General features: G+C 35.6%; 1 protein-coding gene across 1 annotated transcript; it reads left to right on the forward strand.

Annotated features, from left to right (window-relative positions):
• Nucleotides 1-21,545: 21,545 nt before the first annotated feature.
• Nucleotides 21,546-23,812, forward strand: LOC135146352 (uncharacterized). Its single transcript, XM_064078518.1, is given in 2 exon segments — nt 21,546-22,428; nt 22,430-23,812. Coding segments are annotated over 2 exon segments (2,187 nt in total). The 5' UTR covers nt 21,546-21,577; the 3' UTR covers nt 23,766-23,812.
• The last annotated feature ends 2,806 nt before the right edge of the window (nt 23,813-26,618 follow it).

A 26,618-nucleotide genomic window follows, 5' to 3' on the forward strand; every position in this document is an offset into this window, starting at 1 on the left:
TTTATGAGTTATATTATTTGTTCTTATGTTTTAGATGATCTCTTGATTTATTATTTAAAGAGCATATACCTAGTTGAGAAACCGTCTAGTCACTATTTTCCAGAGTTTTTTCTTTGCCTTTGATAATATTCCCTGTGGTCCGTGTTTCATTGATTGAGTATAGTACTGTCTGTCGTTTTATTGTTAATTCTCACTATTACTATAATTATTACTATTAATATTTTGATTATCATTATTATGACTATTTCTGTTATTATTTTACTATTATTATGACTCTCAATATTATCGTTACTATCACCATTATTATTTTAATTTTTTACTGAAATCGTTGTTATTATTACTTTAGTTTAAGTTGTTGTAGCTGCTAGAGTCGGAGATTATGAACTGTCTGTTCAGTACTGGCGTCTAAAGTATTTTTATCGCAAGTTGCTTGTACTTGAGACTTTATATCTCCCCTAAATATACTGTTTGCTTGATGTTGCATCGTATTTTTAATAGTAGCACAGGAAAGTTGTTGTCCTTGAAAAAATCATCATACTTTTAAGAGAGATTGAAGGGGGTACTTAGCAAGATCTAAGGGGAAGATGTCTTCGAAACATACTGTCTCTAGATCTTACGTTTTTCCCCTTTGTTAAATTAAGTATAGTGTATTCATCCTTAGTAGAATCTATCGTTTTGGAAAGAAGAACGTCATCCTGAGCCCGATCTTGAGAAGTTTTTTTAAATCCAGGATCATAAAACAGGAATTTTACAAGCTAGAGGTTTACAGTAACTTAGCCGGCTGGATCCAAGCCCAATAATTTCATTAGGCGGATTTCTTTTGTTCTTTTTGGAAAGTTTAATATGTGACCGCGTCAACGGGATGTTTTTCTTCAAAAAACTTATGGTAATTTGTACTGTTTTAGTTGCACCGAGTCATGATACATAATGTTTAAATGCTTCTTTCACTCAGCATGTTTTTAGGTACCGGTGATCGTCAAAGCATATAACCGTAAAAGTTCATTATGTTAAAGAAAGACTAGAAGATGTATATATTAACCTAAAATATTGTAACAGTGGAAGTATGGTGGCAGACTTAATTACCAAAATTCTGAGTGAAAAGAAATTTATAAAGCATAGAAATAAGCTAGTTGCGCTCATAGGATGAGGGCTTTATTCTAAAAGCCTTAAAATTATTGTTGGTATTAATATCGACAGTTGTATCATTTTAGGTGATCATGCATCTTCTTTAAACAAATACTTGAGGAATACAATATGAAAGATAATTTTGGTACAGGAAGGATATTAGGAATGCACCTTCAGCATAGCAGTTGTAATACTTTAATGTATTTAAGTAATGAAATTGAACAACTGGCGGAATTTTTATAAAGTGGACACCAAAAAGAGGTATATAATACCATTAGCTACACGCATTAAAGTACAACCACCTCTTGAGCAAAAATAGTTTTAAGAATTTAAATTTAAATGCATTTCGTGTATTTTTTATGTTATGGCTAATATCATTGTTATAAGCCTCATCTCGTTCAATCCGTCCCTATTATTATTTAGTTGTATCCATGAGAAGAGGTTATATCCACTGTAGTGTATTTAGATAGAGTAATGACTACACTCCGAATAGTGTTTGGAAGTTGCCTTTGTTTTTAATTTATAAGCTTGTCAAATTTCCCATCCTCACGTAAAGGTTTTATGTTAATAATAATTTTTAATATACTTACGGTTAGCATGCATATATATAATATACTTTCCAAATAAAATTACTATCTTTATCTTGTTTATGCCTCTGTATTAAAATACTCAACAACTTCTGGACCTCAACAGCTAAAAGGCGGGGGCCTCTGGAACACCAAACAGGAAGACAAAAGGCTAACGAAGAAAGTTTGGAAAACACACTTGAAGTTTATGCTTGGGTAGAATTTTAGACTATAGTATAAATTTAGTTAGCCTACGGGTAACGTTTTTTTAAATTTAAAGGCGCCACATTTACCACCATTGGTTTTATTTGCGTTCTAATAAGTGGTTCATCTCTACATTTTAAACCTTTACTTTGATTTTAATACTTTATACTTAGGATGTCAAGTGCAAAGCATTTGTTGAAATATTGTTAGTGAGATTATATAATTTATTCTTCTTTATCCTTTCTGCTTTTATTAGGTGGTCTTTTTAAATGTCACTGTACCCTTATCTAAAGTTATAGTGAAACCAACTGATAATAACTTTTCTTCAACAAGCTTTAAATACTCTTTTTCTTAAAGGTAAGTTATATAATTAGTTTCGTTAGTCTTTTATTTGTCGATTTGTAGTGTTTGCAAAAGTTGGCTTATGGCATAGGCTGCAAAGTTCGATATCGTTTTTGTTCTTTAAATTAGATACTAACTAAAAAATAGAATTTTCATATTATTGTAATGTTCTTTAGGTACCATTTTTTCAAGCATGGCTTTTATATATCATCAGGTTCCTTACGGTAATATAAATATTATTTTTTAAATGGAATGCATGGAGTAATGCGTTGTTCATTTCCATATTTAGGCAGTATAACTGTGGATCTCTGGCTGATTTTCATTTTTTTTTTGCATCTTTTTGGTCAACCTACAGCTATTATCGTTATTTGAGAAAGAGAGCTATTAAATATTATCTTGAGCTTCTACCATAAACCTTTTGAAGTAGTCGAAATCGGGATTGTCTTCTTGTTTTAAAAATATTTTCAACTAGGATAGCGTATTTATTGTACTCATTACTACATCTGTATGTCACGGCTAGGGTTTAGAGTATGTAAGCAGATAAAATATTAATTTTTTGCATCGCTGTATAGTGGATTTTCCTACTTTCATCTTCCCGACGTATAGTTCAGAGTTGTTCAAATTTAGGATATAACGTTTTAAATATATGATGACTCAATTATACTGCTTTTTCTGAGTGCCTTTCGAAAGCTGAATACTTAATAGATAACAAAATTAAAAAAAAATTGTTAAAGATTAACGTTGCTAGCAGACGCGTATAGCGTATAAGATGTTATTTTAAAATTTTATGTCCTTCAGGTTTGAAATATCCCCTTCCCAAACTTAGCTTTTAACCATCATGCCAAGATTGTGCGGTTTCCAACTTATAAGCCCATTTGTTGAGGGAGACACGGTGGTATTTTTAAAGGTTATGGTCGGCAACTCAAAATTCTTTAGTGGTAAAGTGTATCAATGCGCACAAACCCATGGCGCACTTGTTAAAAGGCGAAAGCAGTTTTTTTCCCTCACTTGAAGCGAGGAATTTATAACCAATAAGTCGTAGACCCAGATAGGAAATGCATAAGTCATAAAGGACAGAATGGACGGCATATAAAGCCTTCGCTTAGTGCGCAACGAAAGTTTACTTTTTCTGCACGATAGAGAGTTCTACGCCGTTTAAAGTTAACGGTGATGGCAGCGCATGGCATTTCTTCTTTTGAAAAAAATAGCTTCTTGCTCTTTTCTTCGCTGAGGGAGAAATCTCATCTCATTGACGAAACCAGCTAACAAGCGCGGTGAGATAAAATTGTAGTAGCTGACGTAGTAAAACGGGTGACTTATGTCATCGGCGTAATTGACTACCCGAGCGTGAGGGGTTAACTGGCAGAAAAAGGTCTCTTGTATAGAGCGCGAACACCAGTGATGAAAGAGCCTTGGGGAGCTCCCGCTGCGAGGTAGCGAGCGACGACAGTGCAGCGCCTACTCCCACGTTCTGGGCACTACAACAGTAACCGTCCTTACCGCAAAGTAAAAGAGCCGAAGACAAGCGTTCTAGTTGTTGAGGCGGCATAGAGAATCCAGCGCCACTATTGACATTTGCTTCAACACTACGTTAATACTGTCGGTACCTGGTGCCTTCCTCTTTGGTGGGGCTAAGATAATCTTAATTTCAACTGTAGAGAGATTGATCAGCTGCCCCTTTTCATCGAATAAGTTTGACTTACAAAGCACTTCATTAGCAATTAAAGAAGTAGGTGACACGCACCGAGAGCGAGGTGAATTAGAAAAGGGTGTATGTTTGTCTCGTCGTCTTCCGCCACAAAAAACGCTCTCTTGTAAAAGGTGTAGAGGTAAATGCCCCGCTATTTCTTAGTAAATGAGAGAAAGAGATGCACGGGTCACCGCTATCTTCAGAGATATTGTCAACTTATTATCGTACGGTAGGTTGTGATGTGCCAATGCGCCGGTACGGTGGATTAAGCGCTAATTTTACATTGGGCGTTCTAACGCCGTAGTTACATAAATTAGGCGTGAAGCCCTTAGTTCATCGAGTAGATGGTCGAAGTCGGCATGAGAATGTAGTACGCCAAGGCCACGAAGCCTCAAATCTAGCAACTGCAACGCCGAGTGGGTCGGGTGGCGTGAGGGCCCATTTGAACAATTTAGCCCTGTTTATGAAAATCCTGGTAATTGTACTCGGTGTCTCCTCTTCATCGCCCAGCTCAGGGAGGTCGGCAGATAGGCCTACAAAAGTTCCTAAAGAATGCCACCTTTCGTTAAAGTAATATTTATTAAAAATCAACATCCAGAACGCCTAGTATCCCCGTCTTCCCTATGCGCGTTGGGTGCTATGGTCCTACTCCCCGAAGCCGGGCTTATCGGTGAAAATTTCGAGGAGTTGGCCGGTTGGGTTCTCGACAAGGCTATTCCAACCATGATATTGAAGTTAAGCTCCCCTTTAAAATAGCTGAAGGGGGCTTTCATAAAAAGGGCATTTAAACTAACAGCAGAAAGCAGCCCCATCTGCCTCCTCACCGTTTTGTAGGAATGGCAGAGGGTTTCTTTGTGTTGGATGCTTCGTTGGACCAGAATATCTACGCCTCCATGATCTCCTATCGTAACTGTCTTTAAAGTTCACATCGAAAGTTGTAGCACTTGATCGAGATTCTGGGGAAAAAAAATGAGACCTTGCTGGTGGTACTACGGGCACTAATAAAAGTACTTTTAAGCTCTGAGCTTAGACTACCTTGTTCTAAATCTTTGTTTATTTTGCTAATATAATTGAATGGGGAGAGATTGTATAAATGTCCTTTTCATAGTAAAACATAGAGAAGGGGGAATATTAGTGTATCAAAATTAAGAGGAAGACCTTCGGTCAAGTAATAATATAATAAAAAGAACTACATCTTTTATTTTTTTTTAATAACCCATTGCGGGCTTCTATTTAGGCGGAAATAGGCAAGAGGCGGCAAGAAAAACCCCTACAAAAAAATTGCTACCATATTTTTAAAACAAATTGGTCAGTCAAGTGATGACAAAATAACTTTAGAATAAATAAAATGAACATCAAATAAAAAAGAAAAGAAATATGTTTATATTCTTTATAACTACACCTATTAACGCTTTCAAATGTCCATTAATTTTAAATTAACTTTTATGAATCAACTTAAATTTGTAAAATTTGTAACTACAAGGGAGTAAAGATTAAGGGTTAGCGTAAATAATAAAAGTCAAATGGAAGACTAAATTTTTAATATTTCTCTTTTCTCTCTTTCTACGCGTTGTTTAAGGACTGGGTCTTATAGTGAGTATTAATATACGGGATAGTCTAATAAAAAATCTATTTAATTTCTTAGTGTTAAATTATATTTATTATACTTATATAAATCAGTTATTAAACAGCGTTATCACTAGGTAAAAAACTAACAAATTTTAAAAAAAAAAAAGGGTAAAGTTAAAGTGTGCTTCGAAAATAACAGTTTATCATACTATTGGCTTTATATGTATGTTTTCAGGAAAAAGTTTAGTGTTAAGAACCAACGTAATATAGCACTTATGCTAATTATTATGCGGGAAGAAGAGAAAAAAGAGTCCGTTCTCATTCACTTGGGTTACCTTTAACTTTTGGACGCCCCGGCTCTAGTCCACAACATTAATTTCAAGTTCGTCAATCTTTACCAAAATGATCGGATTGACCTTAACTGTTTTGTGGTGTACACTGCTGCCATATGAGGATTACTGCTCTATAGTGCTGAAGTCTGACTACATTTTTGAAAAGGTTTACGAATCATATGTTACAAGTACTTCCGTATAACTCGATGGGGCGCAAGTTCTGTATTTGAGGCACTAAAATCTTTACGAAACTAAAGAAAACTTTGTTGAACTGTTTACCTACGGCTTAACTTGTTATAAATTATGGGGTGACATATTTCTTGAGTACCTAAACCGTTTGCTTGAACAGTAAAACTCACTATGCCCTCAGATGTATAGATTTAGTGCACGATTAGCTTACCCTAATTCCTCAAGCAAATCACTAATGCTACTCAATTAGCGCCAGATTATTCCTTAATTTTCGGATAAAACCAATACTGGGGAGCTATCCTTCAAATAAATAAAGTTAAAAATCTTAAAATGTATAAATGAAGACTTTAAAAGTTAGTACTGTATCCCACTACAACTCTATTGAAGCATAATTAAGAATACTACCCCAACTCGAGCAAATACTAAGATTTAACCCCTTATAGATTGTTGGTTACTAGGTTTACCACTTGGCTCCTAGGTTCAGCTTGCAAGAGTAGGGCTATGAAGTTGACCCTAAACGACAACCTCGGTCTCTAAAACAATCTCTGGTAAGTTTGAGTACCATGATCTAAAGGATCAGGCAGCAAAACAAAACAAAAAAGTGGTACAATTAGTTACCAGTAAACTTTAAGTTAAGCATGTGCTGCGCGATCTTTTTGCTGGACAAAAAAGTGTTCATTCTAGGTGTAAGAAGTTTATTTGTGGTTAGATAGGCAAGTAAACAAGTTTTTTTTTTTTTTACTGTTTCATTTTGAAATATCATTGGGGTTATATAGAATCAAATGTTGAAAAAAATATTGAACTTTAAAGTATAGTTTCAACATAGGAAGTGATTTCGCAGAAAAAACAAATCTCTTTTAAGCCCCAGAGTTTAGCATGTTAGAGAGTTAATCCATAGGATTTAGAACTAGATTTAAACTAGTCGTAAAGTTTTTCAAATTGAGGTAAATAGTGTTATTTAAATCACTCCTAAAAGGGCGCCCTCTTTGAGCTTAAGAGGTCTATTTAACGTACAAAATGACACTAAGAGAGCGGACCAATATATCAAAACATACTAGTCAGTAATACTATTTTAAGTTAGCCCAACCGTATAATAGCTAATTCCCTACTTAATTTACTAGTTACCGTTACTTTTATATAACTAGAACTAGAACCTTTTGCACCCCCAATCTAAAGGTAGTTCCGCTGGCTCCATAAGATACAGGCCAACTATGATGGTATTTATCAAGATGCAAGATCTCGATCGACATAAGAGAGATTACAAAATAACTCAAGTAGCTCGAGCCAAAAGAAGACAAAATTTACTAACCACCACAAATTTGAGCAGTCTATGCGTGAACTTGTGATCTACCCTTTGATGGACATCCTACGTGACCAATCAATTCTGAAGTAGATCACTTCACTTATTGTGCTTTTCTTACATTTGGGGCTTCCAGACTCAATTACTAACTCGCACGTAACTCTAGCTTACGGTTCTAATTTTAAAAAATCTCGCCAAGGCTTTCACTAAGGGTCAGACGGAACTTTGGAATACCTATGAGAATTGATACTGCAAAAGTTCTAGTGAAAAACCCTAGTTGCCTAAAATGGCCATTTTAGAGTGGTAAATAGAGCATGCGCCCGTATTGTTCGTTATTCACATATCTAATACATTTATAGAAAAGTAGACCATTAGGCTAGCTTCGAACTCCCTCCTAATACTATTTAAAAAATAGTAGAGAACTTTTAGTACAACCTCACTTTAGGGCCTGCCTCTCTACCAGTTAGAAATACTCAACATTACTTGGCCCAAGTCAAAATAAAAGACTACTCTCAATAGTATTATCGATATTAACATAAATACTGAATACCCACACATACACGTTTTCCAGGTTCATTACTCTAATTTCCTTAATTGTCAATGTTTATTCAATCTTTTGAAAGAAGTAATGAACTACGAGGCTACTGTTTAGTATACAACCTCAAATAGTTGAGAAGTTCTTTAGGGAGTTAGGCCCAACTCAATTAGTCTTCAGAAAATAGTACGAGCCCTTTTTTTTTAACTTTTCCAATAATGATATACTTGGGATTTGTTATTGGGACCCACCCCGAATGCCTGCGAGAATTCTCTAAGAATTTACACTGTCTGTTAACAGTAGGAAATTTCGGGAAGTGAATTGACACAAGAGAACCCATACAAAGGAGGAAGGGGCATCCTTTTTTGAAGTTGCTGTTAATTTCGACATAAAAAAGATGTAATTGCATTTCCCAATTTGTATATACATTTAATTTACCAGATTAGTTTTATAAATATATCTTAGCGTAGTTTGTACCAAAATAATAAAGTCGTTATTTTTATATGCGTTGGTAGAAATTTTTTTAATTTTCTATTCTGTTTATTCATTGGCTGATTTTGAGCTTATCAATCGGTTTAACTACGGATTACTTTTCTGAGAAAATTTTGGGCTGCTCTTATATAAATATATTATTTACCCAAATATAGTGTATGCTTCAGTTTGTTGTTCCTACTCTGAATGTCATATAAATAGACTGCAGATTTAAAATAATCACAGATGCTCCATGGTTCATATGTAATGCTCACATCGTGACTCCCAAATGAAAAAATCAAGACTTTGGTCTTACAAATTGCCACTAAATGCTATAAAAAAAAATACAGTAAACATATCAATAGTTTATTAGCCACTGCCTTTATTTATAACACAGACCTGTGTAACAGGTATGAAAGACCTAGACTCATCTTAAAACCGCTTTCTTTCGCCTCGATTAACCATCCTTAATTATTGGTCGTTTATTTACACTTTATTTGTATTATTATTTTATGTTAAATAATTATTATATAATAGTGACAGAGTATACACATAAACTATTATTCCCAATATGCTTAATAGACTCAAGTAGTATTATAAATCAGTAAATATATATGAGGAAAACAGCGTATTATAGTATATTTATATATTACCACTAAAATTATTTTATTATTTACTTATCTTATTTATTCTAAGTATTCTTTAGAATAAAATCTCTTTTTTTTTTTTGGTTAATGCTGTGTACTTCTTTCTTCATATAAATTACCCGTGTGGAAATAGACCGAACTCTTAAGAGAATGCCCTACAGTTGGGTGCGATTAATCCGTTATAAGGGTACACGTTCGTTGCTTAGGTTCCTTTAGATCTATAAACTAGGGTGGCTCAGAGGTCCGAGGGTCGGTCCCATTCTCTTTAAGATCCTCTAGATTACAGAATCCTCTTGGACTTGGCTCCCAGGCGAGCTCAAAGGTTGAGGAGTCTATCTCTTTCCTAGGGTTCTCTAGACCCTAGAAACTCCATGAACTTGTCTGCCACTGGGAAGCGAACTCGTGCCCCACAGAGCAGGAGGCTCTTAATCTGTGAATAAACCGCAACCCTTAAAGAGGACGCTGCTCAGTGGGTGCGAGTAACACGTCATAAGGGTACACGTTCGTCAGCCCATGGATTGGTACGCCAATATTGAAACTGACGAATTTTCAAGGGGGTTGGGTCCTTCTTTACCCCTCTAAAGTTTTAGATGGATTAAAGGAGACTGTAGTATGTTAGTAAAAAAAATAAAATAAGTAAATAAATAAAAATTTCGAATAATCTCTATTTGAACATATATTAGAAAATGATTAATTTAAAATAGTTGTGGTTTATTCCAAGTGCACCGAACGATTCTAAAATATAAAGCACTTTGTATTATGACTTGTGCCCAAAAACTGCTTCAAATCTGTTAGCGCGTGCTGAGGGGGATCGCACCATTGACAGAGAGGACATATTTAGTCGTTTATCTTCGTAATAAGTAGGGTCGTATTATAATGTTAAAGGTAGTAGTTTGTTGTGGTGCCTGCTATATTTATCAAAGGGTAATTGTCCTTGACGAGGAAGAAGCATATGTGTATGAGTTTTATAGACAATTCCTGTGAAAATGGTTCTTACCTAAAAAACCATGGTGTGTTGGTGGAAAATCATCATCATCTATTTTTAAAGTAATTATAATTTTTTTTTTTAAGTTTTCTTAGTGGGTTTAAGTCCAGGCGGCCGGTGTAATAACAAACTTTAAGCTTCGAGCTCTCTTTTGCGGGTAGTCGCATTTTTTAAGAATGGATTTTAAAGGGTGTGGTTAAGCTACCTTTGAACACTTACGGTAGTATTAATCATGGTCTAGTACAAGTAGAGACAGCAATTTCTTATAGGATAAAAATGCCTCGAATATTTCGAACTTATTCATTCAGTTGATCTAACTACAACTTTTTGCACATGTTGTTTACCCTCACACGTGGTATAATATAAACTTTAGTGATCAATAAAAGATATAGAACAAGCTTCTTCGTTAAAGATGGAACAGCGATTCACACTCCCCCTGCAGACTAAACCAAAAGGTTGTCCCTGACCCTTGAGAGGAGCTTATGTATTAACAAAATAATCTTATTTATTTTTCAAAGAGCACGGTCTGGTATCACCATACTACCCTAACTGCGCAACTCCTTTTTCTATACTATACCTACCTGCATCTCGAGCAACATAGTAAAAACTTACCTTAATTTCATTATCATTTTATTCCTGTGATTTAGGCACTACAGCACCTTCCAAGCTGATAAAATACTAGATTTTTTGGAATTTAAAGTATTTCTGAAGGCCTATAAACTATATTAATATATCAACAATTTTCTTCAATTGGAATTTTAAATGAATCTTCACCATTGCGATCATTTAAAATACATTCATCTATCTATCCATTGCCACCACTTCTCTTCCTAAACACTTCCAAACACGCTCCTGCTACTAGTGACCAGCTAAACTTCTTTGTTCTGCATTACACGTTGCATATCTAGCTATGTCTAACTGTATTAAAACAAAAATTGGGCGTTCTTTGAAGAGAACAGGAAATCAATTTCCAACGGCATGCCTTGTAATTCAAGTGCAGACAGCTTAGTCAGTATTTGAACGAAAGTGGGCGCCCATCATTTCCTAAGGGAAGTATCATGACCACACTGAGAGACTGAAGGGTAGCGGAGGTGTATCTGGCCCTTCCGCCCTTCGACCTAGGGTGGTGAGAAACTGCTAAAAACTACGACAAGGGTGGGCGGCCACAAACACTAAACTGAAGGTCTCCGTAAGATATCGACCTGCAAAGCTTGCCCCTCCCCGGCTATATTTTTTTTCTTTTGATGATTTATGCAGATGTCCAGAAAAATTGAACCCAGAATGTTTAGTTTTGCTAATAACTTGGGTTTATATATACATATACTTTTATGTGTGAAGAGACTTACAAACAATTAATGTGCGCTTAAAGCACATCGCAGAACTCTAAGAAGTGTGGTTCGTATGTAAGTTTTTGAGCCCACTGTTGAGCTGGAGTTACATTTCCAAAAAAAATTTCAAGTCGTTCCAGACCCAGGTCGACGTGCAACGTGCCCTTGCGTACGAAGTAAGATGCGCTAGTCATTCAGTCGCAGGAACTTGTTTGGTTGTATTTGCAGGAGTCAATTTCTTACACGTCCAAGCAACAAAAGCGTAGGCTCTGATAGGGCCTACGCGCCCCACAATTTACTGAGGCGGAGTTTATTGCGCAGGGACATAGTACTTTTTGCACACAGGAGTGGGTAGAGTGGGTAGGTCATTGCTTTGACCCTAGCCGTAACGAATTCTACGTGCCACCAACCAGTTGCTTATCGATGATCACGCCCATGTATAGGGCTTAAAAGTCCCAGTGGATTTTAACCCATCTTTAGGGGTTAGAGGTGGGGGTAGTGCAGTGCATCTGCTTGGTATAAATTGCTCTGTTATTCTCGGCATATTAATGGTTACTCCCACAGTCGGCACAAGTTGCAAGCGAATTCCAAAATAGCGTTGTAGATGTGGCCGCAATAATAAGGGCTCTTTAAGGACACGTAAAGGAGCGTGCGACGCATATATAAAGATTCGAAGGGAGTGAAATATCCTGCTTATACAGCACAAAGCGCAGTGATGAGAGCAAAGTGTCTTGCGATACACCAGCTGTCAGTCAATGATACAACTACAACACAGTTCCTATTTCTCATTCTAAAGGGGCTTCCGTAGGAGATCCTCGTGTCAGAAGCGAATAAAGGTCTACTTAACGTAGAGATAGAAGACGCCAAAGGATTTCTCACTATTAAAGTTCTGAGTCGAATTAACAAAATTTCGTCTCTTTGTGACGTAAAAGAGATCGTCGGCGTTACTAGTTGTGTTGCAGGGGTCGTTCACCTGTAGGTGAGGAGAAACAGTATTCTGATATAATTTTTAAACACTCTCGGTAGTGCACCTTGTGAGTCGTTAGCACACATTCTGGGGGGCAACTCTCGAGGCTGCTCACATTGAATTGTCAAATAGTCCCCTCACTTACGCTGCAGCGTGGAATGCTGTTGCGGTCTGTGCGCTGTGGCCGAATCTCTGACGGCGATGGCACCGCTCTACACAGTCAATTTTATGCATCGCCTACTTGCAAGTGATATGATGGAAAGGCGTAGGCTATTTTCTGGCAATTATATAAAGGGCAGTGGCAATGGCCACTTAGTAAGGTTCTTTTCGTGACGTGATAGAATTCAAAACCTTAATGACCTTCTGCCCCGTGAAGAAATTGGCGCGGTGAATAAGCTAACAGATTAAGAACTAATTGCCCTAGTCCGAGTCCGCCACTCCAAAGGAAACTGATTAGTACTGGGATGTGAATCATGGAACTGAATATATTGTAACAAGATAGAAAAATTAAATTATTTAATAAGGTAGGAGGATGTGTTAAAACTTATTACCTAAACTTAAAAAAATTGATTTTCTGTTTTCCTAAGATGGCGTCGACTTTTTGGCGTGGTGGAAAATCTAACAGGGCGGGTTGTAGAGAGTGGCGAAAATTTCTCAGCACGGATCTGTATAAAGGCTTCAAAGAAGTATCTTGATGGGTTTGTCCTCGGGCAGCTGGTAGCAGTAGCGCTGCAATGAGTGCTCTCGCAATAGTGCTACTATTCTGCTGTCCTCGAGGTTAACGGCAGCAAGCGGTATCCAGCGCGAAGTCACGGGCGGAAGTAATCCTTTAGCCCCGAGTGTTTAGGGGTCCCACCAAAGTAGACCACAATTCCCTGTTTACTAGAACAATAGGGAAGGGATTTGCTTTTAGTTTATTTAAGTATTTAGTTATCTCATTAACAGTATGCAGCCAACACATAAATCGCTTTTACTGCTTCATCTTAAGTTACCCATTCAGATTAGTTTCTAATTTTCTTTTAATCCAATAGCGTTATTTTACGCGAGAGCTAATCTCGGTCTAGGATACTTAGTGTAGTTCCCTGTTTCATATTTAGTTGAAGATCTTAACCAAGGGGGTTGGTATGTTTACTATTCCTGTTAAAGGTAATTATAGACAAAGCTTCCTTGTAGTTTATTATAGGTTCAGCATTGAAATCTCTGGTAAGTTGAGCAATCGAAATATACAGCGAGGCATTAGTGGACATCCGCACAGTTTATTTTAATACTTTTATAGTTGCTCGTTGAGTTTAGAAGAGCAGTAACTCCTTGCAATGGGAGCCCACTCTATAAAAAGAAAAATTACGACCTTACACAATTAAACCTTTTCTTTTACACTTCCAAGTAAGGCAAGAATATAATGCCGTAGCCAGTCTTTTCGCTTTGTATAATATGTAATTTGTGTTCGCCTATGTCATAAATACTACAAAATATCTTGCCAGAGAAAACCAAAGAAATTCAGCACCAAGTAGCAATCGAATATGTCGCGCAGTTTTTTTATTCGTTTTAAGACAAAAAGGCGCTTGGTCTTCTTCACGTTAATTTTTGACTTAACACTATTGTTCCACTCAAAGACCTTATTGAGTGAAATTATGGCGTGCGCAAAATAATGGAAAGTTAGATTTGAAAAACAAGGAATTGTCATCGGCAAAAAAGTGCAATGCTGTGTCTTTATGGTACGCCATTTAAATGAGAAAAATTAAAGGAGACCGCAAAGAGCCTTAAGGCACTACTTAATTCATTTCATGCACACTAAATAGGAGTTGTTATATTTTATGATAAAATTTGTTTTTAAAAATACTTTCAATAGGCTTGCTCACATCCAGCGGGCAGTTTTAAAGGTGAAGTTTGCACTGAGGTCCGGCTTGCCATTAGTTATTAAAGGACCTTTTATTGTCAAGAAATACGAGTCCCTTTGCTTTCTATAGTTGAAGCATTTAGTAACCTCCAACTATATGTAGTAGATATAGTGTCGTTCGGATGTTTCCTTGTTCAGGAGGTAGCACAGTTTTTAAAGTACAAATTTTTAGAGTCTAAGCAAATTAAATTTTCATAAATACTTCCGAGACATGATAACGGGCTAATCGGCTGGATAGTCACAATTCAAGTGATGGAGGGATACACTTGGAAAGTATAACTGCCACGGCGGTTTTCCTTCTATTGCCAAACATCCCAAAGTGAGAGCCCCATTAGTTTTACTGGTGATTCGTACCAACCAAGAGGGCTTTGTTCGATATGTTATCCTATCCAGCAGCTTTCCTGTTAATAAGGTCATTTTCTTCAATGGTAAAAACCTTAGGGTGTTACATAATAACTTTTCGACAAACTTTATAATTTTCAAGTCGTTTTCGTTTTCAGCAAGTATAGATTTGTACTTTTATGCTTGATATCTAGCAAATGCAGGTTCTTCATTTTTACTTTCCATATCATATGGTCTCCAAGTCGTAAAGATGGTAAGGAATATTTTTAACCTTTTAAGAGTTAACAAGAGGCCAAAAATTTATTCATGGTGTCACAGAGTTAAATTTGTCCTCCCAGATAGGATTATAAAAGCCCCCTAGTGCTTTGGTAAGTTTCTGTTTAAGTAAAAGTGTTCTTAATCTTGTGGATTAAGTGTCCCATAATATTTCCGTTTTTAACTTCGTTTCTCCACTCTCAGCGTATTAATTATATAAGGGCCATAATTAAATTAGGTTATTGGGTACTCTTTTTTAAAATGCTTTAAAATATCGTTTATAGCGTCCTCCATCTTAAGGATGCTGTCGTCCAGTTCTTCTACTTTATTAAAATTACAATCAGGAAGCGCTCCACTGCATTCTAGAATAAATTTACAACCACCGGGTGATCATTTGACCAAAGTAGTAGTTAGTTAAATTGTAACCAAAGGGTAAATTTTTTAGTACTGCTATAACTGATACACCCGATGAGTGTCTATTTGGATAATGAATAATATGTGGGCTTCGAGGCCCGACTATAATTAATCATTCCTAAAAAACATCTGGGATTCGCCTTTCTGCTATTCCAAGAGGGGAATAATCTGAACTATGAAAACTGGCAGTATTTTAAAACATCATATCAAGTTATTTATTGCAGTTATATTAGTCTTTCCGTGAACGACCATGTTTTTGGATATTCCAATAGTTTCCATGTCATTCTCAAAGTTATAGCAGCTCAGGAATGCACTTCTTAGTTAAAAGACCATTCTGCTGTTGTATCTATCGTTGCGATCTTTGCGGTAATTTTTTAATATTAATTAAGGACTTATTTCTTATTGAGTTTTATTAACTAGAGCAATATCTACATCCTTTCTTTAAGTGAAGTTACGAAATCTTTTTTTTCGTCATGAATCTCATGGCTTTCCGGAAAAAGGACTTCTAGGATCGTATGGGCAAAAAGTTTACGATAGTATTGTGCAAAGTTGTTGCAACAAGTTTAATTAAATTTGCCAACTGCGCGGCAAGTATTTGAAGAGATTGTTTAGTTCATTTAGGATGATCGTTTTATTTTTGAGTATTTACTTGTAAGTTGCACATGTAACTGAGAGCTTAAAGAAAAGTTCACTATATTCTTTAAGGGCTTCGATTTTAAAATTTATATATTTTTATGACTCGCAGTTTTCCTTTTCAAACTAATGTCAATATTTAGAATAAGTAGTCTTTTATCCTTACAAGGAAAAACACAGCTTCTGGTGTTTGCCGGATGATTTCCCTTACAGAATACACATACTCACTAATTAGTTTTGGGGATTATATATCGGCACGTCAGAATAAGGTCTTTTGCACGACAAGAATTCACATAAAATATTTAAAAATAACGGCGGAAATAATTCTATTCACGCCAGAGTCCATGCTCCAATAATAGTTAAAACCAAACGATAATTAAAATATTTCAAAAACGCCAGAAAAGAAGAATGCACAACAGTTTTAATTTTCGGTCAGTACTGCGCTTGCGTCCAAAACCATTGGTTGCGAACTGTTGTAGTGTAAGTTAACCTTACGAAAAAGTATTTGTAAACTTGTGTGCATGTTAATTAAGGTATATGTAATTAGTTATTATAATTTTTCAATTTTTGATTATGCCTTTGAGAGTGACCACGCAAACAAAGGCAGAGTTAATGTATGTCGTTGATTTCGAGGAAAATGAATCAAATGATGGAGAAGTGTTCCAGAACCTAAAAGAAACAGTAACCAAATCGTGTTCGGATTAAACGTCAAGAATTTGAATCACCAGAAGAAACACAGAAAGTAATTTTGTCTAAAAATATATGGGAAAGAACATTCAAAAAAAATACCTTAGGATGGATTTCAAGTCGAGTATCGTTTTTCTGCAGGAAAATACAGAGTAAAAGAGTCTCCGGTTTGTTTATACTTGTTATATCATTCTGCGAGTGATAAATTTTCGCTTTTTACAACACTATGCTGTCAGAAGCATATGACGATAATACGAAACTAAGTAGTAGAGGTTTAGGTCATGAAGTCAAAAAAGTTATATTAAAGAAAAATATGGAGAAGGATTTTAAAAAACCCCAATTTTTATATTAGCCTTTATGAGAACAGGAAAATGTTATGGAACATCCAAATTTAAAGTTAATAAATACTTAAAACAGTTAAGACTTAAAAATATGGAAAATACAGCCATACTTGAGGCTGAAATTAACACATGGTGTGAAACAAGGAGAAAAAACTCCTGATTCTAAAAACGAGCTTTTTGTGCTGAACCATACTGTTTGTTGTGACCTTTTGATCCAGGTGAATGACATAAAAATTATATTGTCGACTCCAAGGTTACTGAAAAATTTAAGGAAATCAAAAATGGTTCAGATGGATGCTACATTTAAAAATACGTTGCAGGGATATCCGGTAATGATCGCCGGAACAAGTAGCAAAAATCAATTTGTTTCATCTATTTGCTATCGCTGTTTGCAAGGGTGAAAGTGCAGCTGACTTTAGCTTTATTTCTGAAAAGCTTTACAAGTTGATTCATCTTGGAACCCATTAACACCCCTTGCGAAACCATTACTCAGGGATTTACAAATATTTTTGGTACCTGAAGTACGCATAACGGTTTTTTTTTTTTTCTTGTTTAATAAAATTAGTGCCGGTAAAGATTTTTAATGAGATATCTATGCTTTACAGACATGTAAAGACGAAAGCATGTATCTCAAAGCAACTCAACTTATCTTAGAGAAATGGTGCGCAACAAAGGACCACCGAATTACCGATTTTTCATTATTATTTTATGTTGCAATGAATGCTATTGAATTCAAACTGTTAGGAAGGAGTTGCTCCTGGTTACCCCAGTACAATAAATGGGCTCGAAGCAACAAACGCCATTATAAAAAGGAACACATTTAAGAAAGACTTCCAGTGGGCCGGTTTTTGAATAGTGTTCAAGTATTATTATTAAAATGGTCAAAAGACAAAGAACCTGAGTCTCCGATATGTAATATATATATAGTGAAGTTGCACAGCATCTTTGGGCTCAGAGTTCACACCTAAAGAATTTTCCACCTTTCATGGAAAGGTTTTTATCCTATTTTACTTTTCAGTAGCTTCCTAAAACGACAAGTGCTAAAAATCTGTTGAACAATAATATCTGAGCATGTCTCTCAGTTACTGAAAAACTTTGAACACGCAGTGACAATAACTTGGGAATTGATAAACAATCTCTCGAGCAACACTTCACGTGTTTCTTGTGTTTCTATTTGTTTAATTCTAAAATCCAGCTGCATATCGATTTCTAAAACCGAATCCTAACTAATTTCTAATATAGTTAAAATATACACTTTTTTTTTTACCGTACGGTCTCAATTCGCTGCGACCACTGTAGAGTTAATTTTGTCGCTAATTTGTAATATTCTATATTATAGATCTTGTTGTTATAAAGATTTTTTTTCAATGCAATACATATTTTTGTCGTAGTCGTAGAAAATACCTTGTTGAAAACATCTTTTGTCGTGCGATATCCTAGTTTGACGGTAGATATATTTTTTTCCGTTTTGGAATCTTACCCATTTTTAGTAGATAATTTCCTGAATCCTTGTAGTGGCGTCCAATTTTATGGGGTGGTGGGAAATTTGATAGTAGGCACGTTACGAAAGGACCGAGAGTGGTTGTCCGTAGCTCAGTGGATTAAAGCTATTGAGCGCATACTCGAGGTCGTGAGTCCGACCCCCGCCGACAATAACCGGTGCGATGGATTTACGTATTTATCCGTGCTTATACGAGTGAAGCCCATGCACGGCTGCTAGCATTATATTTTATTTAATCCTCTTTCTTATTTTCTGTAAGGTTGCTTCGTTCCTAAAGGGTCCATAGTTACCAGCTATTCTAATACAAATGCTTTAAACCTTAGTATCACCTATGTTATATAACTTTACAAACGATAATTTATTTTATATATTATTGTTAATTATATATAAGGGCTTCCAGCCTAAGATCTAAAAATAAAAAATAGGGTTACCACCGAGGCCTCATGCCTCTCTACTACCCTTGTGATTACATATAATATGTCGTTTACGTAGTTTATCGATCAAAGATGTCAGTTGTCCACCGTAGCTCAGTGGTTAAAGCGTTGTCGTGCAACCTCGAGGTCGCGGGTTCGATCTCCGTCGATGCCAGTGCGAATATTCTGGTCTGGAAGGAGACTATTACTACTGGATTGGCTTACTTAACATTTCAACATTAAACTGCGTTAATCATTATTATAAATATCTCAACTAGTAAATTTGTCTCTATAAAATATAGTTAACTGGTAAATCTATAAATTAATGCAAAAAAAAGGGAAATAATAGCTCTCTAGATATAACCGCCAAACCAACTACATAAGCCTTCGCTGCACACAGCGTATTAAAGCGCGGCAGAGTTGTAAAATATGCACTATTATAAGAACAAACCCTCAAAATACTTAACCTTATTGTAAACAAAGTGCTCTTAACTTATATTGCCCAGATAAAAGTTGTAATGTAGCCTTGAGTCATATACGTAGAGTGACGGGCACCAACAAGAACTATATTATTAATAACTCGATAAAATGATTCAGCACTTAAAAATATTCTTTGTAATAATAAATCAACGTTCTGGCGACACATCGAGGCGTGAGTGAACACGGGTATGTAGTGATTTTATTAATGTTACAAAGGGTAAAGCCGCGTAAAGAGGTTAGAAGCGTATACGCTTTTACAGCCGCAAACCCTACTTTTCACGATCCCTTAAGAACGACTTTTAATAAAAGTTATAATTGCATCCAATAGTTTAATATAGATGGATCAGCTTTAGAATTGAAAAATAAGTTATTGCTTATGCCTCACAGGCAGGCAGGCGCGCCTTTCTGCACGAACAAGAGTAATTCTGCTAAAAGTTAGTACAAAATAATTACCCTGGAGATGAACCAACGATTAGTATTAATAAAAAATTAATAACTAAAGTGTGTTGCTCAAAGCACAAAAATAAGTTGAATACAGTGTAATGGTTTCAGTTAAACTTAACGTGGAGTGACTTATCAAGCCCCGAACTTTCCGCCACTCACATTTTAACTGAACACTATTTCACTGCTTACATTTCAAGTGATTAATTTAAAACACCTGCCTTAACCGTAAATAAATTGTCTACTGAGGAGTTAAGAAGCTGTACTCCTTAAATTTATTTTTATAATAAAAAAGATCTATCTTTTATATATAAAAGCTATGCCAGAAGTTAAAGGTTAATCAATATGCAATGTATAACAAAAAAATTTTAAAAGCTATTATGGTCTTAAAAAAATTTCAAAATATTTTTTCAACAATTCATCCCGCTCCGTAAAAATTCCAAAGAACGCCAAATATATATTTCATAATAAGCCAAATAAAAAAGTATTTATTAAAAATGTAAACTTCTAGAGAGGATAATAAATGTCTTACCTTTATAGTTTTAGGGCAAATAAGGGGCCTTTCTCTGATACTAACGAATTGGCAAATTACTCGGATGGCATACAATGTCATGTTAACTAAAGTAAAAAGCAACTCTTATAAACGGTGAAGTAACTGGCACAAGGCCATTTATGGCTCCCCTTTGCTTAAAAGCACGGCAACCATCACCATAAACTTTTTGTTTAATTAATTACGGTGGATATAAAGTAATTCTTTTAGTGAAGTCGGTAACTGTAAGGACAATGTTTTTATGTTATTGTGCATGGGTACAATATAAAGTTATTTAATCTTAAAGTAAAAAACGTAAAGTGAAAATAGCTCTAATAAGTTAAAAAAAGGCATCTTCACCTGAGATTAAAAAAAATTTTTAAGCTTGTCAAAGAGACAGACAGATCGCATATAGGGCGAAAGGGAACCTGAAGTTATAATAAACTAGATGTATAAAATAGTTTAATAAACCCCCCGTAAAACTGTGCCTATAGAACAAAATATTAACAAGGTTTTTGAAATAAGCAGGGTTAAAAGGCAATATTAAACCCTATCTTATTAAAAAAGAAAATTCCCGAATGGCGTAAGCTGGTCAACAGTCTCTATCGATGACTTCGATTTTACAATAATGAACTAACGAGTATAACTGTTTTAACAAAAAATAATAAACCATTATACCGAAATAAATAATTATATACACTTTATGTAGAAAGGGGTCTCTCTACCCAATCTCCCCTGTATATAAATAACAGTTCAAAAGTCAAAAAATTAAGAAAAACGCATAGAATCAATTTCATATCCGTTTTTTCAACGCTCAAAGAAGGGGCCAAATAAGGATAAAGTAAATATAAACATAAAAAAAAAATAATTATAGAGCTAGTTTAGAAAGCAATTTCCTAAATAAAATTTAAAGTTAAGAAAAAAGCAATAAAAATTCAAAGATCGGTTGCAATATAGTTACTTTAAAATGTTAAAATATAATATAATATTGTGTACAAACCATGAAAAATAACCAGGACAATTCAAAAAGACTCCGAAGCATGTTTAACAAAATAAGAGTTGCGCATACTCAAAATCTATAAAAACATCTATTCTATAACTGATAAAGCTGACTAGGTTACCTTTAAAAAACGTTAAATACGAGTTATTTGTTTAATAAAAACCAAATCGCGTTAAACGGAAGACGGTAGAATAGACATTTACAGTCAGCATTTAACACTCCTTTTCTCGAACAAGAGCTCCAGTCATTAATTCACGAGGAATTAATGTTCTGGATTATTCCAGATTTTTTTTAATTTTTTTTTTTTTTTAGGTATATAAGGGCCAGAGCCTCCCGGCAGGCCTCTGTATCTATCTGCCTTTCTTGCTTGCTTTGTTTCCTTTGAGTCGTTGCCATGACTGACGTGACTATGACCGAGCCTCGTGTTATTGACGAGAACGTACCCGCTCAAGGTATAGAGGATGAAGAGGACCGTGAAACATTCGCTTTTCAAGCTGAGATCGCGCAGCTAATGAGCCTTATTATTAATACTTTTTATAGTAACAAAGAAATTTTTCTGCGGGAGCTTATTTCAAATGCCTCTGACGCATTGGATAAGATAAGATATGAATCTCTTACCGACCCGTCTAAATTGGATAGCAATAAGGATTTGGAAATAAGAATTATACCAGACCCGGTGAATAAGACTTTGACCATATGGGATACTGGTATTGGTATGACTAAAACTGATCTTGTTAAGTCTCTTGGTACGATTGCTCGCTCGGGAACTCGAGCTTTCGTAGAGGCCTTGAGTGACAATGCTGATGGTTCTGTTATGTCCATGATAGGACAATTTGGTGTGGGTTTTTATTCTGCCTACCTTGTTGCCTCTGTCGTGGTAGTCATTTCGAAGCACAATGACGATGATCAATACATTTGGAAGTCTTCTGCCGGTGGGTCCTTCACTGTTGCTAAAGACAAAGGCCCAAGTTTAGGTCGGGGGACTAAAATAATATTACACCTTAAAGAAGATCAAGAGGAATATCTTGAAGAGAGAAAAATTAAGGAGGTCGTTAAAAAACACTCTGAGTTCATTGGTTATCCTATTAAGTTGCTGGTCACTAAAGAAAAAGAGGTTGAAGTTGAGGATGAAGAAAAGAAAGATGAGGATAAAGATGAAGAGGGAAAGATTGAGGAGGTGGACGATGACGAAAAAAAAAATGAAAAAAAAGAAAAAAAGAAAATAAAAACTGAAGAGTTTGAAGAGTTTAAACAAGAATAAGCCCATATGGACTAGAAACCCTGACGACATCACTAGTGAAGAATATGCCGCTTTTTATAAGTCCATCTCTAACGACTGGGAAGACCATTTAGCTGTAAAGCATTTTAGTGTTGAGGGTCAGTTGGAGTTCAAGGCTTTGTTGTTCATTCCTAAGAGAGCGCCTTTTGATCTATTTGAGAACAGAAAGAAAAAGAATAATATCAAATTGTACGTGCGCCGTGTGTTTATTATGGATAACTGTGAGGACTTAATTCCCGAGTATCTCAACTTTATGAAGGGTGTTGTTGACAGCGAGGATCTGCCCTTAAACATTTCACGTGAAGTTTTGCAGACAAACAACATACTAAAAGTTATTAAAAAAAATTTGGTCAAGAAGTGCTTGGAATTGTTTCATGAGCTAACCGAGAATCGTGAAAATTATGACAAGTTTTATGAGCAGTTTGGTAAGAATATCAAGCTAGGAGTTCATGAAGACTCTACCAATAGAACTAAACTTGCTGAGCTTTTGCGCTTCCCTTCTTCCAAGTCCAGTGAGCAAACCTCCTTGGATGACTACATTACTCGCATGGCGTCAAACCAAAAGGTGATTTATTACATAACTGGGGAGTCTACCTCCATTGTTTCCACTTCTCCATTCGTGGAAAGACTAAAGAAGAGAGGACTGGAGGTGCTTTACATGTGCGAGCCTATTGATGAGTACTGCGTTCAGCAGCTAAAGGAGTATAAGGGAAAGACCTTAGTCTCCGTTACCAAGGAAGGCCTTAAGTTTGATGACGATGATGAAGAAGAAAAGAAGAGACACGAGGAAAACGTTAAAAATTTTGAGCCCTTATGCAAAGTTATTAAGGAAATCCTTGGTGATAAAGTAGAGAAGGTCGTTGTGTCTAACCGTATTGTCAGCTCCCCTTGTTGCCTGGTAACTGGGCAGTACGGCTGGTCTGCTAACATGGAGCGTATAATGCGCGCGCAGGCGCTTCGTGAGTCATCCATTTCTTCTTATATGTCTTCTAAGAAGACTATGGAAATAAACCCCGATCACAGTGTGATAAAGTCTTTAAAACAGCAAGTGGATAAAGATAAGAACGATAAGACGGTCAAGGACCTCGTCATGTTGCTGTTCGAAACCTCGTTGCTAATATCGGGCTTCTCCCTTGAAAATCCTTCTAGCTTTGCTGCACGTATTATTAGGATGATTCGTTTAGGTCTTTCCGGATTGGGGTTGTCCGTCGACAAGGATGATACGGAGCAGGGTGATGACCAGGAACTACCGTCTTTAGTTGAAGATACAGTTGAGGATTCTCAGATGGAAGAAGTTGATTAAGGGGATTGCGGGGTTTAATTACTTAATAAACGTAGATCGCTTTCATACCCACTTTTATTACTTTGACGTCACATGCGCGTGCCTGCTCTGTGGTCAAAAAAAGTTAGTTTAAAAGAATTTTTTCCTTCGGCATCAACTTCACTGCACTAAAGCATTCAGGCCGCCGGTTCCCTGTCCTTATGCTCACCCAGTTGGTCTAGTGTATAGCTCAGTGTTATGCTTAGTTTTTTCTGATGTTTATCTTTTTAAGACGGTTCATTATTCAGTCTTCCTTTACCCTATAAGTTCCTTGATAATTGTTAGCTTTATTTATCGCTGGTTATTACTGAAGCTAGCATTCTTTTAAAGTATTAACCTAGTTACGTAGTTAAAAAGTTAGAGGTACATATAAAGGCGGCAGGTAATATTTTAAGTTATTAAAATATTACCTGCTCTGTATTATAGTAATGCATGAAGGGTGTGTATGTCGTTCTCGATTTGTAATTTTTCCTTTTTTGTCTTAAATTTTTTCTGATTTTTCTTAAAAAGTGCTGGGCACTATATAATATGTCAAGGTCGTTCTTTATAAGACTTTGGCACATCGCTGTATTCAACTAGTTAGGTAAATTGCTTCGAAAGTCAAGTTTATCTTTTCATTTATTACCCTGTAATGCTTTTATTTGGTTAATGCTTTAGTTACATTAAAATAAGTCTAAGTGTTTTGATTAATAATTTTTTTAATAAGATAGTTTACTACCTAGTATTCATTAGTAGTGGAAGGTCACATTATACGTAATATAGCTACATTTTTAATATTTTCGGTAGCTAAGTTACCGTGGGAGTTATTTTCACAATTTTTAATTTCGGCAAATTGTGTTATAGAATTCTGTGACCACCTTTTCTTCCTTTCAACTCTGTCATATAGTGAATATGAAATTAATGTTAAAAGTAACTCTGGAACTCGAGACCCCCCAACCCGCGAATTAAAAAAAAAACCTTCTATGGTATACATACATGACCTTACCCCGTTGAGTGCATCATAATATTTTTAGGTAGCAAAAGTAAGAACGAAAATGACCTTACTTTAAAGAAAATAACTTTAGAAATTTAAAAAAAGTTTTGAATTGGTGAAAGAAGATATTTATATTTTGAGTTTAAGTCAATCCGAAATATAGGTAAACCTATACATCGTTTAGTGTTATTTTTATTTATTAAATAACAGAACGCAGTTGAAAAACTAAAGCGTTTTCGCAGTTTTATTTTATTGTAAACGGTCGCATGGAATTTGAGACTAACATGTCGCGAATACGCTGTTATTCTATACAAGAGACCCGAGACTTGAATTTTTAATAAAGTAGGAAAGTATATGGGGGACTGACGCTTTAACCTGAGGGTTTTCATGTAATCCCCTTTTAACGAAGGTATCTATTTACTTATCGTTTTGACATAGCACAATCGCTATATTTACTATAACTTTAGCTGCTTAATCTTCACCCCTCGTTGCATAAGGCCAAGGGGGGTTGTTTCCTTTATAAAGACCTTTAGGGTCATCTATCATAACGTAAAGACAGCGTTTAGCACCCTTTTTCTACATCCTCTTTCCATATATTAATAATTTTACGAAGCTGGTAAACCTCACAGTATTCTCTTTCCAAGGTTTACCTAAAAAATGTTCAGGTCGGTTGTTTTATAAAAATGTGCAGGGAAATTGCATTAACTTTAATCTGTTAGGATGTACTTTATATTGAGTATAACAGTTAATAGGCACCCCTTTAAGGTAAAGCAAACAAGGTTCGACGCACATAAACGGCGTAGTTGGGCATCTTTTGCACAAACCCCTGGTGGCCTTGTGAACCTTCTAAGGAGGTCGTTTTAAAGTATTTGAAATCTATTAATACGGAAGGCCGAGCAGTATGGTAGTGTGTCAGTTGCGTATAGACCCGATAATTGCTTCGGATGTAGGGTTTATCTTTATAATTTAACTTCTTCTTTGCATTTAAATTCTCTATATTTTTAACAAAATATGTAGTGTGAGGCTTCCACTTAAGTCTGGAGTCAATTTTAAAGTTTTGACTACTCCCTTTTTTCTTATCCTGAAGATGGCATTAAATAGGGTTTATGCCTGCACATATTTGGTTGCCAAAGCAGGTAATTTGGTATTACAATGTAGGGAAGTGTCCGTCAGTATATAGAGCAAGGAAAACCTTGTTGGAAGGAGATGAAATATTGCAGGTATATAGGAAAAGTAACAAAGGTGACCAGCCGTGAGGGGCTCCAGCTTCACAGGTCTTTGGGACGGACAAGTCTCCTCGTATCCGTACAACAGGTGGTTAAAGGCTATTGTTAAGAGTTGATTACAACATGAGTGCAAGATATACTAAACAACATGCCTTTAATAAAAATTTGTAAATAAAAACTTCCTGTTAAACTCTATCAAAGGCTTTGTTTTAGTTAAAAAAACTATAACTGTTGACTACTTGTATTCAAAGGATTCTGTGCTGTAGTGTTCTACTCGAAATCTAATTAGGGAGAACAAAATTCGCAGAATTTAAGTATTTTTCTAAAATAATAAGTATTATAGCTTTAGTGAATTTGCTCAAACAGGAAAGTAAAATAACTAGTCGATAATCTAAAGCATAGATGCTAGTATGGTTACTTTTTGGTACAAGAATAACCTAATTTTTCCATCTTGTAGGAAAGTAACCCCGATAGAAAAATAATTAAATAAATTTTGGAAGATACACGATTGCCGCTAAAAAAAAATTTATTTAGCAATAGATTCGATATCTCATTAGGCTCCAACCTTTTTTTAGTATTAACTTTATCGATTTCAGTTATGACCTATTCGTAAATACTTAAGGGATGCACCTTTGC

The sequence above is a fragment of the Zophobas morio genome, unplaced genomic scaffold (genome assembly GCF_036711695.1).
Source record: "Zophobas morio isolate AGI-343-1 ecotype UQ-CSIRO unplaced genomic scaffold, CSIRO_AGI_Zmor_V1 ptg000224l, whole genome shotgun sequence".
Lineage (NCBI taxonomy): Eukaryota > Metazoa > Arthropoda > Insecta > Coleoptera > Tenebrionidae > Zophobas > Zophobas morio.